Here is an 18,396-nt window from a genome sequence, read left to right as displayed (position 1 = left end):
TAGATTACAATGAGGTGTTTGCACCAGTGGCAAGGTTGGAGGCAATTCGTTTGTTTCTGGCTTTCGCAACTTTCAAGGGCTTCAAAGTTTACCAACTAGACGTGAAGAGTGCGTTTCTTTACGGGAAAGTCCAAGAAGTGGTGTATGTCTCACAACCAGATGGGTTCGTTGATCCAGATTATCCAGATCGAGTGTACAAACTTGATAAGGCTTTGTATGGGTTACATCAAGCTCCCAGGGCGTGGTACGAGACACTGTCTACACATCTGATAAAGAATGGTTTTGAAAGAGGTCAGATTGACAGTACACTGTTCATCAAGAGGAAGAAGGAAGATTTTCTGCTGGTACAGGTGTACGTGGATGACATCATCTTTGGGTCATCTGATGAAAGCATGTGTAAAGAGTTCGAGCAGGTGATGAAGAGTAAGTTCGAAATGAGTGCTATGGGTGAGCTGTCTTACTTTCTGGGATTACAAGTTGAACAGAAGGCGGATGGGATGTTTATTCATCAAACAAAGTATGTGTATGACATTTTGAGTAGGTTCAAAATGAATGATTGCACTACTTCCAACACACCCATATGTGAAAATCACAATCTTGGCCCAGATCATGAAAGTACTGAAGACGTTGATCCTACTCAATACAGGGCAATGATTGGTTCTCTGATGTACTTGACTGCTTCAAGACCTGACATCATGTTTGCCGTATGCTTGTGTGCAAGATATCAGGCGAATCCTAAAGAGTCACACATGAAAGCAGTGAAGCGGATTCTTCGTTACTTGAAGGGGAAACCTAAACTTGGGTTGTGGTATCCAGCTGATAGTGATTTGACGTTTGTTGCTTACACTGACTCAGACTTTGGAGGTTGCAAATCAAACAGAAAGTCTACAACAGGTGGTTGTCAGTTCTTAGGAGGCAGGATCGTGTCTTGGCAATGCAAGAAGCAATCCTGTATGTCTACCTCTACGTGTGAAGCTGAATATATTGCTGCTGGAAGCTGCTGCTCTCAGGTTCTCTGGATACAACAGCAAATGCGCGATTACGGTTTGGATTTCACTCGTACTCCTATTATGATAGACAATAATGCCACTATTTCAATAACTAATAATCCCGTGAACCATAGTCGTACAAAACATATTGACATACGTCATCATTTTATACGGGATTGTGCTGAAAAGAGACTAATTGAATTACATCGAGTCGACACAGAGGATAACCTGGCAGATCTTTATACTAAAGCATTTGACAGGGCTCGCTTTGAACATTTAGTCGAACTCAACGGGATGAGGAATCCTGAATAACTGGTTTTTCATAAGAATTTTTTTTTTTGTAAATAGTTTACTGTTTTCTTAAAAAAAAACAAAAAAAAAATTTGAAAAATCAAAAACATAAAAAAATAGAAAAATCAAAAATGAGTTATCACTGTGTGAAAAAGGAGAAATGATAGTACATCAGCAAGTTAGACTGTCACACTGAAATTGAACCTAAATTGCTTAAGTGTGATAGCAGCTTCATCATACGATGTACCAGTAGGCAAAAGCATGAAATAATCAACTTACCAATGTGATATAAACTTAAATGAACTGAATATGAGTGGGGAACACATCAGTGGTGTATGGTTTAATGACCTTAATTCTTGTGTTAATAGATTGCCAAAATCTGAAGTTTTGGGTCTTTATACTGTTGTTTCAACTAGGGATATCTTGGCTGTATGTCTGTTAGAACTAAAATTGTACATGACCCCAGGAAAGATAGTCACTTGGAATTAGCTCATTTCTATTTGAATGTCTGTATATTTCCCGATACACACAATTTTGATCTGATTCTGAAATCTTCTCTGAAAAAAGTCGTGTACCTCCTCTGCTGCATCCAGATATATGCTGACCTGGAGGTGCTAGGCAACGACAGCTTCTGCTGCATCCAGATACATGCTGACCTAGCTGTACGTTGTCGCGCTATAGATCTAATACACCCGAAAGAGGCCCTCTAGTGCCCAAAAGAAACCCAAGAAACCTATATCAAACTGAGAAAATCTCATTTGATCTGTATATTATACCATCTCTACTAAAGATCTATTCTGTTCTCTTCTCAACCTATTCCCAGTTAAGATTTTAGAACTCTGAATTGGACTTGTGAAATATGTGGTAGGGAAGATACTTGCATGATAGAGTGTGCTGTTTATATTTCCAGGATTTGATTAGTATTTATTTGGGTGTTCATAGTTAAGCAATCAAAACATGATAAAATAGATTATATGCAGACTCAGTCATGATATCTTAAAGCATGACATCAGTATACTCACCTACTACGATGAATCTTTGTGCATACCTTGATCGCGGAGGTATATCCTGTTGTGGGACACGCTAATATTTCAGTAAATAATATTACCTTAACGTATCATACGGTAATGGTACTTGAAATGTTCATGCATTTTGTTTAAGTGGACAAACATACTGGTAATCGTCTTGAACTGTTTTTCACTAAAACACATAAAGAATTATATAATTGTGTGAAACAGTTTGGTTGTGCTGATATGATCTTCTTACCAGTGATTCTCACAAAAATAGAGTGTTTATTGTTTTCGTTATTTACTTGCTTTCTATAAAATATAAAAATCCAAAAATAGTGTCATTTTCTGTTTAAAATTCTTAACGTACGTAAAAATGTTATTCTTGGAGGAATTGTTACTGATAGGGGGAGACGGTGTTAGAAAGTGAGTTCAAAATTTTTAAATCTTGCAGGTTCTTGTGTGTTGAACAAAATGTTTTTGCGTGTTGGTGATAAGTTGAAAAAGCTTAATCTGTTATACAGTTTAACCAATCTCTTGAAAAATAATAATTTATTTAACTTATGTTGAAAAAATCTGATGGTTTCTCGAGATGTTTATTTTATAGTATACAGATTGAAGCAGTTTGTTGCTGAGAAGTTGCTGTGAAGTGTGAAGATGAGAGTTTGATTGGATGCATGGTAGAACCTCCTTTCTATATTGCAGACAAGACTGAAGAGTTTGAAGATTGCTGTGCAAATGCTAAACTAGAGTTTACTCAAGTGCTAACGTGTTGAAGATTTGGTGATTGGATGTTGTTGAACATTTGAGTTACTAAAACCCCTATGTTCGTTTCTTCTTTGAAAATTTCGATTACCAAAAGTCTGGTATCGATTTTGATATCCATAATTTCTATATTGACTTTGAAACCGATTTGATTTACCATTAAAATGACTAAATTGTGTAGAATTGCTTCTTGGTCTATCAAATCGTCTTGATGTTGAAGTTTTAGATTGAAATCTTGGTTGATTATATTGACAATGTTGTTGAACATTATTATTCAAACCAACCCTATTCCCTTCCTTAACCTCATCAACTTTTCCTTTATTTTTCTTTAAAGGACAACAGCTCGCCACATGTCCTTTGGTGTGACATTTAAAACAAGATTTTGTCTTATAAATTCTCTTTTTCTTAAATCTCTTTTTAAATGTTTTCTTCTTTTCGTCTTCAGTATCCTCATCCAATTTATGAGGTGTACTGTTAGACTCAACAGATTCTTTCAAAGTTTCTGGACTACTTGGCAAGTCCACAGCTATCGGATCCACTACAGCTGGTGTAGTAGGCACACAATAAATTAACTCATTCTCATCAGGTAAAAATGAGTAATCTTGATCTTTAGAAGATGAGGCTTTACTAAACCCCAAACCCTTTTTATCATTACTCTTTTTCAACCCTTTTTGAATTTGAGTCCTAACTAATGAAGAATTTCCAAATTTGTCTAACTTTCCTTTAAGTTCAACAATTTGGTCTTGTGCAACGGCCAATTCCCTGCACTTATCAGAAAATTCATTAGTTTTATCTTTCATAGTTTCACGAGCCAAATCAATGATCTGGAACAGTTCATTGACTTTGCTTGTTAAACTGCTGATTTCTTGTTCATTTGATTTGAGTTCATTTAAGCAATTTGACTCTCTTTTAATCAAAAGAACATTTGACTCTTTTTGTTTTTCCAATTCAGCTAACAGAATTTTGTTTTGCTCCGATAGTCTGTTAACTTGACCCTGTAGTTCAGTGCAATTATGACATGTATGACTTACAGGTTCTGATGTTACCTTCACCTCTGTTGTAAGTTCATTCACACCATTCAAGCCCTTTGAAACTTCTGCAGCCTTCATCTCAACAGCTTTCTTCTTCTCTTCTACCACAACATCTGCATTTCCCTGATATCGCTTTTCTAATGCATCCCACATATCCTTTGAATTAGTGTACTTCGTAAAGGTATGCTTGATGCCATCAGGTAAGGACATTTTAATAGCAGCTAAAACTTTCTTCTCAGCATCAACCACCTGCCTCTCAGATTCATCCATCTTGTCATAAGACATCACTATAACCCTTCCTTCGACACGACGTGTAGGAGCAACATATCCATCAATCATACAATACCACATTCTGGTATCTTCACTCTTCACAACCGATTCAAACTCCTCCTTCCAGACAGCATATTCTTTAACGTTTCTCAGCTTTGGCCAATTCTTAACAGTCTCACTGACCTTATCCATTTTAACCATCTTAAAACAAGTTTTACCGTAACCGTAACCGTACTGATAAAACCGTACAAAATTTTTCCGAAAACTGTTTTTACCAAATTATACCCTTAGAATCGTCTCGAAAAAAAACGAATCCAATGATATATAATGTCGAAAACCCAATTCGAAAAAAACGAATCCAACGAATCGTCTCGAAAACTGTTTTTTTTACTCCACCTTTTAATTCCTCTAGCTAATTTTGCTGGCAAACCAAGTTAATTTCGCCGGGTTACGCTAATTATGCTGGCAAGCCAAGTTAAATATGTTGATAGAGAAATTATAAATTTGCTGGTAGAGTAGATATAATTATGCTGACTTTTTAAATTTGCTGATTAATTCCTCTGATCACTTAAATTCGCTGGGTAATTCCTCTGATCACTTAAATTCGCTGGGTAATTCCTCTGATCAATTAAATTCGCTGGGTAATTATGCTAGCTGATCAAATTCGCTGGTAAATAATTTCGCTAGCACGACGTCTAGTAACTTCGCCGATCACCGTAATAATGTCGCTGAGGACAATTAAAACGGTCACCAAAGTCGCCTTTGGATTTTAATTTCGCCGGTCACCGAGTTGCTAGGATTTAATTTCACCGGTCACCGAGTTGCTAGGACTTAATTTCACCGGTTTGTCAGTGTAGATGTTAAATTTGCTGCGTAATTGTTAAATTTGCTAACAAATTTTGGAAACTCAATCTGATCGAATTTTCAGCAGATTTTCCAGATTCTTCTAACAGTTTCCTGCAAATCAACACAGCAAATTATCAGTAATTTTCTGCAAATTATGATGAACACCACGAAGAACACGAAGAACAAATCTTCAAATCTTCAAGTTTTTCTTCAAATCCTCAAGTTTTTCTTCAAAATCTTCAACTTTCCTGCAACCAAAACACTAAAAACAACAAAATTAAATACCAAATAAGATCAAAATACTCAAAACATTTCGAAAATCTCAAGAACAATATCCAAAAAATTTCGAAAATCCTTCAGAACCCTAGTTTTCTGCAGCAGCCAATTCTGAACCGAGCCTTCAAGAGCCTAATGCTCTGATACCAATTGTAGGTCCCCTTGATGTGTATGGATCGTCACAGAATTGTTTATCTAACCTAGAGTGCGGAATCCTCTAGATCAGATTTATTACAGAAACGAGTAGAAACAAAATTTCACAATCAAACAGGTCTTCTATTGATTATCCAACTTGCAGTCTACAACCAATTCAAGACCTTCACAACCTCACAGCCTATCTCTGTGATATTGCCTTACTCAAAAACGTTTTTCACTCTCTCTCTCTATGTTTTCTCTCTCTAAAACTCTCTAACCACAAAAACCCTAATCACAAAAACATGTTTATATACCACATGTTTGTGAACTGGGCTTCCTACATGGACTAGGCCATTTTCCAAGACCATTACAACAATAAACTCACCAACCAATAAGCTAAGCCCATTACAAAATATCCAAAGACTTAATAATTAAACTATTAAGCTGTTGTCACAGAAAGGAGAAATGATAGTACATCAGCAAGTTAGACTGTCACACTGAAATTGAACCATAAATTGCTTAAGTGTGATAGCAGCTTCATTATACGATGTACCAGTAGGCAAAAAGCATGAAATAATCAACTTACCAATGTGATATAAACATAAATGAACTGAATATGAGTGGGGAACACATTAGTGGTGTATGGTTTAATGACCTTAATTCTTGCGTTGATAGATTGCCAAAATCTGAAGTTTTGGGTCTTTATACTGTTATTTCATCTGGGATATCTTGGCTGTATGTCTGTTAGAACTAAAATTGTACATGACCCCAGGAAAGAAAGTCACTTGGAATTAGCTCATTTCTATTTGAATGTCTGTATATTTCCCAATACACACAATTTTGATCTGATTCTGAAATCTTCTCTGAAAAAAGTCGTGTACCTCCTCTGCTGCATCCAGATATATGCTGACCTGGAGGTGCTAGGCAACGACAGCTTCTGCTGCATCCAGATACATGCTGACCTAGCTGTACGTTGTCGCGCTATAGATCTAATACACCCGAAAGAGGCCCTCAAGTGCCCAAAAGAAACCCAAGAAACCTATATTAAACTGAGAAAATCTCATTTGATCTTTATATTATACCATCTCTACTAAAGATCTATTCTGTTCTCTTCTCAACCTATTCCCAGTTAAGATTTCAGAACTCTGGATTGGACTTGTGAAATATGTGGTAGGGAAGATACTTGCATGATAGTGTGTGCTGTTTATATTTCCAGGATTTGATTAGTATTTATTTGGGTGTTCATTGTTAAGAAATCAAAACATGATAAAACAGTTTATATGCAGACCTAGACACAGTCAGGATATCTTAAAGGATGAATTCAGTATACTCACCTACTACGATGAATCTTTGTGCATACCTTGATCGCGGGGGTACATCCTGAAGTGGGACACACTAGTATTTCAGAAAATAAAATTACCTTAACATATCATATGGTAATGGTACTTGAAATGTTCATGCATTTTGTTTAAGAGGACAAACATACTGGTAATCGTCTTGAACTGTTTTTTCACTAAAAATTAAATAAAGAATTATCTAATTGTGTGAAACAGTTTGATTGTGTTGATATGATCTTCTTACCAGTGATTGCAACAGCTAAACCCTAAAGCCTAACCTTGTTTATATACCACAAGGTTTACTAATTGGACTAGGGTTTCCTATATGGTCAAGGCCCAAATCGTCCCCCCTACATCCAATTGGGTTTAGTTTAGCCCAAACTTAATTATTTCACTAATACAAAGCTAAACCCGCTAACTGTTTATCGTTTAACTAATTACAAGATATCCAAAGACCAAATCTAAGCTGTTGTCACAAACATGCACCAACAAACTTATCTTTGTTGATATCCTAAACCAAAGTATATTTTGATACACTACCAAAGCGTAGTTTGATATGCTATCTTTTCAAACCAAAACATAGTTTCATATACTACCAAATCACAATTTAAGTATATTTCGATATACTTCCAAAGCATAATTTGATATGCTCCCAATGTGATATTGTTTACTAAAGTATAGTTTAATATACTACCAAATCACAATTTAAGTATATTTCGATATACTTCCAAAGCATAGTTTGATATGCTCCCAATGTGATATTGTTTACTAAAGTATAGTTTAATATACTACTAAATCACAATTTAAGTATATTTCGATATACTTCCAAAGCGTAGTTTGATATGCTCCCAATGTGATATTGTTTACCAAAGTATAGTTTGATATACTATCAAATCACAATTTAAGTATATTTCAATATACTTCCAAAGCATAGTTTGATATGCTCCCAATGTGATATTGTTTACCAACGTATAATTTGATATACTACTGACTTTGTTATTTCCTAAACCAAAGTATATTTTGATGTACTACTAAAGCATAATTTGATATGCTATTTTCAAATCAAAGCATAGTATGATATGTTATTTTCAAACCAAAGTATAGATTGATATACTATCGATGTTTTCATTCTTAAACCAAGGTATATTTTTGATATACTACCAAATCTATTATTTCATTAACCAAAGTATATTATGATATACTATCAATTCAACTATTCCAAAACAAAAGTATATTTTGATATACTACTTATCCTGTTATTTCAAAACCAAAGTATATTTCGTATATACTACAAACCTTTTTATCAAAACAAAGTATTTTAGAAACAAAACTTTTATCAAGGATTCATGGCTATTTTTGTAAACATATAATCTTTTCTTATGTTATCCAAAGCCATGAATCTAATTCACAAAACCTATGTTACTCACAGGCATTTTTATGCTGATGTTTTATTTTCACATATGTTTCAGGTTCTATTATATGACGATTGTCGACGCATGCTACATATAGGATGGACGCGGGCCTTAATGAATTTAAAACTTGAAAGATAATTGTTTGTACTTATACGGTTTGTTTTATGAATCTATTAACCAAATAAAACAAAACTTCAAATACCATGTGTTAAGAAACAATGATTCTGTGACATGACTCCCCGACGTTTCCGCCGCGGTTTGTTGTATTACGCGGTCGGGGTGTTACATTTTTAATTGGGTATGAATTAATGACGTTAATAAATAGTTTTTTTATATTGAAGGTGAATTTACTCAATCATTCTTCATATGTTCATTGACTCGACATATTCATATCTTTACGGTCTATATAAAGCATGTTAATTGCCTGGAAGGGGGTTAGAAGGGTGGTTTGGGTAATTCTATGTCTCGTTCAGTGTATAGATACTGCGAGAACCTGGTTCAAGCCCAGTAACACCTCACGTGTCGGAGCGGGCATTACCCACCACGAGAGAGGTGCAAAAAGCTTGAATCCCTTATTCTTAAACTTTTATTAAAACATTAAACCAATCCCGCGAGGACTGTATCCCTGCTGACTCAGACCAACGGGTTGAGGGTGATCGTCGCCTCGGAAGAGGGGTCCACCATATTTTTCATTAATAACTTACTTAATTATCTTTCAATAATCTGACTTAGTGGGAATGTATCCTTGATGACTCAAACCATTAGGTTGAGGGTAACGTCGCCTCGGAAGAGGGGCCTACTACTATAACTAAGATAATCTCTTAAAATGCCCAAAGTGCGGAAATCATCAAAAGGGTGCATGAAAGATAAGTTGGATCCAAGTGATTCTTTCTTGTCTATCACTATTATTTTATTTTTATTTTCTGTTTTTATCATTTTATTAGTTCAAAAATCCTTTCTCAAAAGTTGGTTCGATTAGACGTTGACGATAAGCCGGTACTAAAAGCTCTTGTGTCCTTGGACGACCTCGGTATCTTGCCATCACTATATTGCGTCCGCAATGGGTATACTTGCCCTAGTGTATGTGTAGAGTGATAGTAGAATATCGTGTTTTATAAATTTAAAACTTGAAATCGGCGAGTAAAGAGAGCTAAAAATATAACTAAAAAATACACTCACACCGACACACGTCAACAGCAGTCACTTGTCCAGCCCACATGTATGCAAAGCTGACACACAGACTGACAGCCGCAGCAGGACGTGACATCACCCCAGGAAGCGTCCAACACTTCCGTAACCGGCGTTTCTTACACACCTGCAAAGGGCTGCGCGTTGTCAGTCTAGCCACTCATTTACTCTCCTTCACTCTTCGGCTATAAATACCCATCCCGGACCAGGTTTGAGGTAACGTTAATCTGCTCTCTCTCTCACTTACTACTCAAACATACACTTTGCTCTTAAGCAAATACTGATTCTCACGCCGGAAAGTGGTAACAAGGAGCACCCCCCACCCCATCCTACTTGTTACGAGTCATGATGTGTTTCCTTATGCAGGAGACAAGTTAGTGGACGATCTAGCCATCGACCTCGGAAAGAATGGATTAACCCTACTTGACGAGACTAGTGAATTAACCTTCCCGGTTAACCATTGTTTCATCAGTAGTTTTAACCTAAATAAATTAAAATGATTGTCCGAATGTTTCTTATTAACTGACCTTTTTTTTTGCAGAAGTTAAGTTCAAAAATTAGTTATGATGTGCAGTGGGCTCTCTTTGGTGATGAATATGAGGTAGCCAACATGTTCTTATCTTGGTTTTTTATTTTGGTTATAGAAAATATTTATGATTTCTGTTTATTTGTAAAAATGATAATGGTCAAACGGGTCAATCTGACTTGTAATCTTTTGCTTTAGGAGCCACGTGTGGAGAAGATTCATGTCGATGATGGCAGCAGCGCACCAAGGGGGAAGAAATCGTGAATGAAGATGATGAATATAATGAACACCAAATTAGTGAACGTTATGTTGATGATTATGATCAAGACTATTGATGACAACAACATTTTTTATTACATAAAATTGTCTTATGGGAGAATTTGGTCATTGGCTAGAATTTCCATAGTCTTAAAATAGGAACTTCTCCACATGTGGTTAAGATTTCATGAAACGTTGTTGATCATAAATCACACTTATCCCAATTAGTTATTATCCATGGATATTCTAATGGACAACTAATAATTCCATAAAAATAAATAAAAACTGGAGTATATATATTTGTGTTGGTGGTTTCCTTGTGTTGACCCAAACCTTTATCATAACATTCAAATCATCATCTACACATCAAGATTTCTTTCAGAATTTTCTTATGGGTTGTTTAACTTTATAAACAATTATTAAATTTCGCTCTCATCCTCTGTTTTCTCTCAAAGCTTCCTTCCTGATGATGAGATGAGAGAAGAGGAGATCGAGGTTGAGATGAATATTGGGAATTGTTATTCTACCAACCCACACAGGAAAAATAAATAAATGATTGGTTGCAGATTCTTTAGAGGACATCAAAACTTTGGTAATTTCTTGATGCTTCTATTTGTGTTATAGATAAAATATTTATTTGTGGATTTTGATTACACCCAATATTGTAATAATAATTAATCCATCAAGAAATGGGTTCATATATCGGTATATAGAAATTTATTTACGGGTCAATTTATTCTACTTCAAGTGTCTCCTCAAATTTATATAATTGGGTGTGCTCAAAATATACAACTTGGTTCCACTTAAACTAAAATTGCCATTTTATTCTCTGAGTTTTTTTTCCAAATTTTCATTTTAGTCCAAGTAGTTTTTTTTTCTCTGTGTCCCTGACTTTCTCCTTTTCTTGCTATTTTGATCACATTGCCTAACTTTGTCTAAAAATCAGGTTATAATCAAGGGTATTTTTGGCATTAAATTATTATGAGGTTTATAAATTATGATGTAAACTACACCTGGTTATCACTACAAAATAGTTATGCCGAAAATACCCCTGGTTATAATCAGATTTTTAGACTGGGTTAGACAATTTGATCAAAATGACAAGAAAATGAAAAAGTCAGAGACTCAGAAGAGAAAAAAACTTTTTGAACTAAAATAGCAATTTAGACCAAAGCTCAAGGACTAAAATAACAATTTACTCTAAAAGTTTACTATTTGTGTATTTTAAACGATGGCTAATTTTGGTGATTTTTTCAGGCTTTGATGGATGAAAGTTTCTGCTTTTATAACTGAAAGATTTGGTGAGAAATGACAACTGAGATCCAGGTTTCTAATAAATTTATGAATTTGGAATTTGATTTAATTAGACATATTGCTTAATTTTATGCTCATTTCCATCCAAGTTTGCGTTTTTTACATGAAAAATTTTCTTATATATATATATATTCATATTTAGGAGAGTTATGGTGAGGATAATAATTGGTCTTGTAGAATTTTAGGAGAGTTATGGTGTGGATTATAATAATAGTGTGGTCTTGTAGAATTTAGATTCTTTTTATGATTTTAAGAAATTGTTTAGTGGTTAGGTATATATGAAGTCAAAACATGTTCGGTAATAAACATTTAAGGCAGCCCAAGGTGGATTGGGTTGCCCACATATTTTTTACACCTTTTAGGGATCAAATATAATAAGTTTAGAAACAATACTATGGTAGGAATGAATAGTGAAGAAGAAAACGATTTTAGTTATTTGTTTTTTATTGAAATCGAATTGTAGGGATGCAACCCAGGCCTTCAGAAGATCTTGTAGAAACCAACCAACAACTTGTAAATGATGTTTTTGAGATAAACAAGCGTAGTGCTCCAACCCCGCCTCTAAAGACTTCAACTCCTAATTACTTTGAGGAAAAAAAGCGCGACTCAAAACGATTCTCGACTCCGCAACCTCAAAGAGTAGAAAGGGAACAAGAATATAAAGGGAAACTGTTAGTTCGTAGAAAATCAATGCTTGATTTTAGGTCTCCTTCAATATGTGCTCCTCCTACACATTTCAATATAACAAAGCTTCATGAACACAAAATAAGGAAAAAGAGGACTTCGTGGCAAAAGTTATTTGATCGTGTAGGAGGGAAAGTTTCTTCCGTGGAGATAGATCAAGATCGAATGGTTGATCTTTCAAAACTCTTTCTCGGGTCTAGATTCGCTCATGGGGCTCATAGTCAACTTTACCATGGAATGTACAAGGATGAAACTGTTGCCGTTAAGATACTTAGGGTGCGAGATGAAGATGAGAACACAGAACTAGGAACCCGGTTAGAGAGCCAATTCATTCGGGAAGTCGCTCTTTTATCTTGTCTCCACCACCAAAATGTCATTAAGGTATGTAGTTTAACACCAAGTTTTGCAGTAAATAACCTTCAAGGCGATGGGGCAGTGGTACCTTATCCCTTCCAATGCCTTTAACCCTCTTGAAGGGCTGCCAAACGCAAGTTGCGTTTTATTTTACCCATTGGTCACCTGGGTATTTTGTGGGTCTTGTGAATTTTTCAGTAACAACTTCTCTTAGTTACCAAAAAGGAAAAAAAACGTTTTGCATCAAATTGACATGAGTATGTTTTAAATCATATGGTTTGGTTTTTTTTGGATGATGATAGTTTATAGCTGCGGGTAGACAACCACGGGTTTTCTGTGTTATCACCGAGTATCTTTCAAAGGGTTCTTTGAGGGCGTATTTGCATAAACTTGAGGACAATAATGTAGAAGATAAAGGGATTCTTTCTTTTGAAATGATCGTCAAGATGGCTTTAGACATTGCTCGTGGAATGGAATATGTTCATTCACAAGGTGTAATTCATAGGGATCTAAAGCCAGAAAACATCCTAGTAACCCAAGATTTCCAACTGAAAATTGCTGATTTCGGGGTAAGTTGCGAGGAAGGTTATTGTGATGTTGTTTCAGATGATCCAGGAACTTACCGTTGGATGGCACCTGAGATGATTAAGAAGAAACCGCATGATCGAAAGGTCGATGTGTATGGATTTGGACTCATTTTATGGGAGATGGTGGCTGGGGCTATACCTTATAAAGATATGACCTCCATTCAAGCTGCTTTTGCTGTTATGCATAAGGTATGGTACTTCATTCATATATTAATCCCAACAATGTGTTCATGGTTCAGTTGGACATGTTATGAAATAAGTTATGTGCTAAATATGGTTTCAGAAAATGACAAAACAAAATGTCGATTTGGGTGGGTCGACTAGACCAACTGGTTTGGCGGTGTGAAGTGCTTTTTTTATTCAATAAAATTAAAAGGGAACACATAGTATATAGATGTTGAGATACTTGTTTTTGAATTCATGTAGAGTCTAAGACCGACGATTCCTCCTAAATGTCCTCCGGCAATGAAAACTTTAATCCAGCTATGTTGGTCTCCAGATCCACGCAAGAGGCCCGAATTCTTGAAGGTTGTCAAGGTTTTAGAAGAGTTTGAAAGGTTACTTGCTCAACAAGGAAACTTTAATCACTTCCAATACCCGACTTGCTTAGATCAAAGAAAGATCCATCATCAACAGATGAACGTGCCCACACCTAAACCTCGCTTCTCATGAAGCTAGCTTCTTGTTTCTCCTATCTTTTTAATGTGGAGAATGGAGCTTTTGTTAGTTCATAATTTGTAATCACAAGTTTTGTTATTATAACTTTTAGATCTTGTAAATAGGATTGTTGTGGTGTTATTGACCATCATATATTTTTGATTCATGTGTATATAAATGTACATATTAATTTTTGAATGTTTATGTACAGTTTTTGTTTTAACAACTAAAAGTGTTCAGTTTAGACGTTTTGAAAAATGGATTATAATATAAGAAAAATCTAGCTCTTATGGTATTGTTTCAATAAGTACGTTTTATGCAATAAAATAGTCTAAGGAGCTGTTTGGCAACATCTGAATGGTTAAGTGCTGAACCAGTAAGAGGTCTGAACAATTAAGTGTTGAACCAGTAAGAGGTATGAACCATTAATAGCCTGTATAATGCTTAACTGTTCAGAGGCAAATGTCTGACCAATTCAGATTAGAGGTCTTAACCATTCAGACTCTGTATAAATCTTAACCATTCAGAGGCAAATGTCTGAACCATTCAGATATCTGCTCGTGAAACAAACAGTCTGAACCATTAAGTGCTGAACCAGTAAGAGGTCTGGACCATTAAGAGCCTCATTAAGAGGTAAACAAACGGCCCCTAATATAAAGTATTAATTGTCACAATTTAACATCTAGAAAACATACAAAAATGGATCATTGTTTTTTTTTTTTTTTTTTTTTGCTAATTTAGGCTTAATTTGCAGGAAAACAATACAAATTACGTTTTATCTTATCATTCATTATTTTCTTAGTTACATTTGTTATTGCGTTTTATCTGTCACACCCCGAAATATCAGAGCTGGCGTGACTGGACCGGTATCTTCATTGCACAGCAGAAGCAAATAAGCTAAGACTTCTAGAAAGTGAACGCCGCTAAGTACTCGAATTCCCTTGGGTTCTCCTATTTCGACCGTTCCATAGTTTTGAAAATGCAACCTGAGAAAGAACATGCGAAAAATCAACATAAAGTTGAGCGAGGTCATAGTTTGTTTGAAAAAGATTTAAAATAAATCTTTTTGATAACCTGTTTAAGTAATGTCGAGAGAATGTAATAAAACCATTTTCTTTGGCATGTCATTTGAAAATCTTGTGTTTGTAAAAATTGTATAACCGTCAATGTCCATGTACGACAAAGACAACATGCCCGCATGAGCCTATAACCCACCCCGTGCTAGCAAGTGCCTCACCAAGCCGTTTACTCAAGACGGCCGACTAGCAGGTGATTATAGTTCCAATTAGTAGTGAGGACTTCACTGTACAATATTAGAGACCCTACGGCCCTTAGTGAGTAGTGGACCATCCAGTCCTTGTGTCATTGGGCCTTTGCCCATGTCATTGGGCGTTTTCCCATGTCATTGGGCCTTTGCCCACGTCCTTGGGCCTTTGCCCATGTCATTGGGCCTATGCCCACGTCCTTGGGCCTTTGCCCATGTCATTGGGCCTTTGCCCACGTCCTTGGGCCTTTGCCCATGTCACTGGGCCTATGCCCACGTTATGAAAACTCATGCATGTTTCGAAAACCTTGTATTGTTATAAGAACTGGTAAGTTTAGCATGAACTCTTCCTAAACCATTTGAGTTTGTTGAAATCCTGTTGCGAAATGGTTTAGGAATATGTGATTTTTGTTTATCGAAACATTGTGTTTTTGCAAAACTTGCATGTCTTTCCACCCCCGAAAACATTTATAAAAATGTAAAACAGTAAAAAGTGGGGGTTATGAACTCACCTTGACATTCCCATAAAAAGCTAGCTTAGTGTGATTCCGTAGTGTCGTTCCAAGAACGTGTATTAGTTAGCGTGCAACTATGACATTCCTATGAAGGAATACTTATGAGTTTTCTAATAGAACAGCGTAGTTAAACTACGTGTCCAAGCTCTACGAGTCGTTAACAAACGACTCTACGAAAATGTTGTTACTGTGACTTATAATAACCAATCTATGGTTATTCGATTTCATTTATATTCAGGATAAGTACTAAGTCCCAAATGACTTAGTTTCCGAATGATTGGGATACATATATTTTTATATATAAATATAAATGTACTTACGACGTCGTGTTACTCGTCGTGCATTAGAAAAGTACGTAGATCGATAGTAATACGACTCTTCGTAGTTTTCGTAACATGTAAGTATGTATTTATACTTGTTTTCAAACTAACTCTGTTAGTGAGGCATTATGATCATGCGATACGTACCGTGTTCAGTTAGATGTGTGAAACGAATAATTTTTATAAGAATCTTCAAAGTCTCGACACTCAAAATAACAAACAATAAATAAAATAAAGGTCTTCAACCGTCATGATTTTTTCCCTTGATAAGTTTTACGAGACCTTTAAAGAACTTATGGGTGTTCCTTTCGCCTCTATCCACCCTACATTCCACTTCTTGCACCCTTTGCAAGATTTCTTGTTGTTGTTGTGGAGGTTGAGGTTGTGGCTGTGGCCGAGGTGGAGGGTATTGATACCCTTGAATAGGATACCTGGTTGGGTATGCGGGTGGAAACGGCGAAGGATAGAGGGCGTTGTAGTTGACTGCTTCGACGTATGGGTCGTAAGCAGGAGGTTGATAATTGTAACTGGTAGGAGCTTGTGGCTCAAACAGGTTATACCCAGTCAGACCTGGGTAGGTAGGAATTGGGTTTTCGAAACCCATTGGAGGTGGTGGTGGTGTAAAGGTGGCCGGTGTGGTATCGATTTCCGGCACAGCATGTGAAGGTCCACCCATTTATGGATCTTCTGGGATCGGAAGGTAGTTGCTAGAAGCTTGAGGGGAGGTAAACCTTGGTCCCCCTCGCACGGACATGCGTGTGTTTCTCCTCCATCTTGGTGGTTCGGGAGGTGCCAGAGGGGGTTCCTCCGCTGGTAGTGGTGGTGGTGTCACCGCTTGGAAGTGCGGCTCCTCTAGTGGAGGTTGTGGTGGGGGGTTGTGGTATGAAGGGGTGTTTGCAAATTTCCATGGCTCCCATTATTCATTATATTCATCGGGACCTTGATAAGGAAATCCCGCAAAGGAAGAACCGCCTGGGATATCTATGGGATGTGTAGGCGTCCCAGAAGGTGGCATTTCTGTATCCGGATCTTCATCCAAATCCATGTCTTGTGAGAAGTGGTCTTCAGGGCCCAACGGGTTGAATCCCGCTGGTGAATTGATATATTCATCAGGGTTAAAGTAACCCTGTGAGTAGGAGTGATGAGAAGCAGAATGATGTGAAGAGTGGTGAGAAGAGTGGTGGGAATGGTGTGAGTGCAGCGAATGCTGCGAATGATGCGAATGTTGGGGCTCGTCTGGTTGTAGCGGCCCGAAAGAATGATGGTAGGATGGTGAGGTGCTAAGCGAAACGGATCGTCTCGCTGGCTCGAGAGAATGCCTCCAATCGTCAGACGGATCAGAGCTGAACGATGCTGAAGGCGTACGTCGGTCAGAGGGTCCTGCTTGGCTGGATGGCCCTCTCTCATGGGACCTTTTCCTCTACCTCTTACACGTGGCGGCATCTTTTTATAAGTAATCCTGCCAAAAACAAGAAAACAACATATTGATGTGTGTAAAATGCAACATATAAATTACATCAAATGAGGCATAAAACTAACCCTTTTTTAGTAATAATGTTGGAAAAGTGTGCTTTTGTCTTCCTTTTGTATTTTCAGGATTAAATGAGCGTAAATAAACAAAAGTAACAAATATGCAGCAAAATCTAACATAAATACAAGAAAAGGAACAAACATGGCATGCCCGACCCCTCGACAGCATTTTCCCAAGCAAAAACACGAAAACAGAAGGCTGACCACGGCCCCATGCCCAGCGGACACGGGGGCTTGGCCAGGTGTCTGCAGAAAGGACAAAGCTATAGAATCCATCTAATTAAACGTGGTTTAGCATCCTTAGGCATGCTGGATTTTATAGACGATTTATCAAGGACTTTTCAAAAATCTCAAGACCTCTAACAAAATTACTTGAGATGCCCCTTTCATCTTTGACAAGGATTGCAACCAAGCATTTCTAACACTAAAAGAAATGCTAGTCAATGCACCTATCATGATAGCGCCTGATTGGAAATTACCCTTCGAAATCATGTGTGATGCAAGTGACTTTGCAGTTGGAGCTGTCTTGGGACAACGAAAAGGTAAGCATTTTCACCCAATTTATTACGCTAGTAAAACACTTAATGATGCACAAGAAAATTACACAACAACAGAAAAAGAATTACTAGCTGTGGTATTTGCTTTTGATAAATTTCGTTCTTATCTTGTTCTTTCTAAAACAATAGTTTATACAGACCATGCAGCCATTCGATATCTCTTTAAGAAACAGGATGCTAAACCACGTTTAATTAGATGGATTCTACTCCTCCAAGAATTCGACATTTAAATAAAAGATAAAAGATGAGCAGAAAACACCGCTGCAGATCATATTTTCCGTTT

The 18,396-nt window shown here is 36.7% G+C and overlaps 1 protein-coding gene across 3 annotated transcripts; it reads left to right on the top strand.

Moving 5' to 3' along the window:
• Positions 1 to 10,568: 10,568 nt before the first annotated feature.
• On the top strand, positions 10,569 to 14,129 carry LOC110944363 (serine/threonine/tyrosine-protein kinase HT1). Of its 3 annotated transcripts, none has more exons than XM_022186029.2 (5): positions 10,569 to 10,923; positions 11,589 to 11,657; positions 12,109 to 12,710; positions 12,986 to 13,459; positions 13,697 to 14,129. In XM_022186029.2, exons 3-5 carry the CDS (start codon positions 12,111 to 12,113, stop codon positions 13,940 to 13,942), a joined length of 1,320 nt encoding a protein of 439 aa, XP_022041721.1. In that variant the 5' UTR covers positions 10,569 to 10,923; positions 11,589 to 11,657; positions 12,109 to 12,110; the 3' UTR covers positions 13,943 to 14,129. The 3 variants fall into 3 exon arrangements, with proteins under 3 accessions (XP_022041721.1, XP_022041727.1, XP_022041716.1); XM_022186035.2 differs by having other exon boundaries at positions 10,594 to 10,923; positions 11,589 to 11,632; positions 13,770 to 13,927; XM_022186024.2 differs by having other exon boundaries at positions 10,612 to 10,923; positions 11,589 to 11,632.
• The last annotated feature ends 4,267 nt before the right edge of the window (positions 14,130 to 18,396 follow it).

This window comes from Helianthus annuus, chromosome 1 (assembly GCF_002127325.2).
Source record: "Helianthus annuus cultivar XRQ/B chromosome 1, HanXRQr2.0-SUNRISE, whole genome shotgun sequence".
In the NCBI taxonomy this organism is placed as follows: Eukaryota; Viridiplantae; Streptophyta; class Magnoliopsida; order Asterales; family Asteraceae; genus Helianthus; species Helianthus annuus.
The sequence above is the reverse complement of the archived record's forward strand: the minus strand, read 5'-3'. Positions and strand labels throughout refer to the sequence as shown.

Coding starts and splice junctions, on each gene's coding strand:
- LOC110944363 (XM_022186024.2), top strand. CDS start 11,599: ATGAAAGTTTCTGCTTTTATAACTGAAAGATTTG. Junction 11,633..12,108: donor TTTTATAACTGAAAGATTTG/GTGAGAAATGAC, acceptor ATCGAATTGTAG/GGATGCAACCCAGGCCTTCA. Junction 13,460..13,696: donor CTTTTGCTGTTATGCATAAG/GTATGGTACTTC, acceptor GAATTCATGTAG/AGTCTAAGACCGACGATTCC.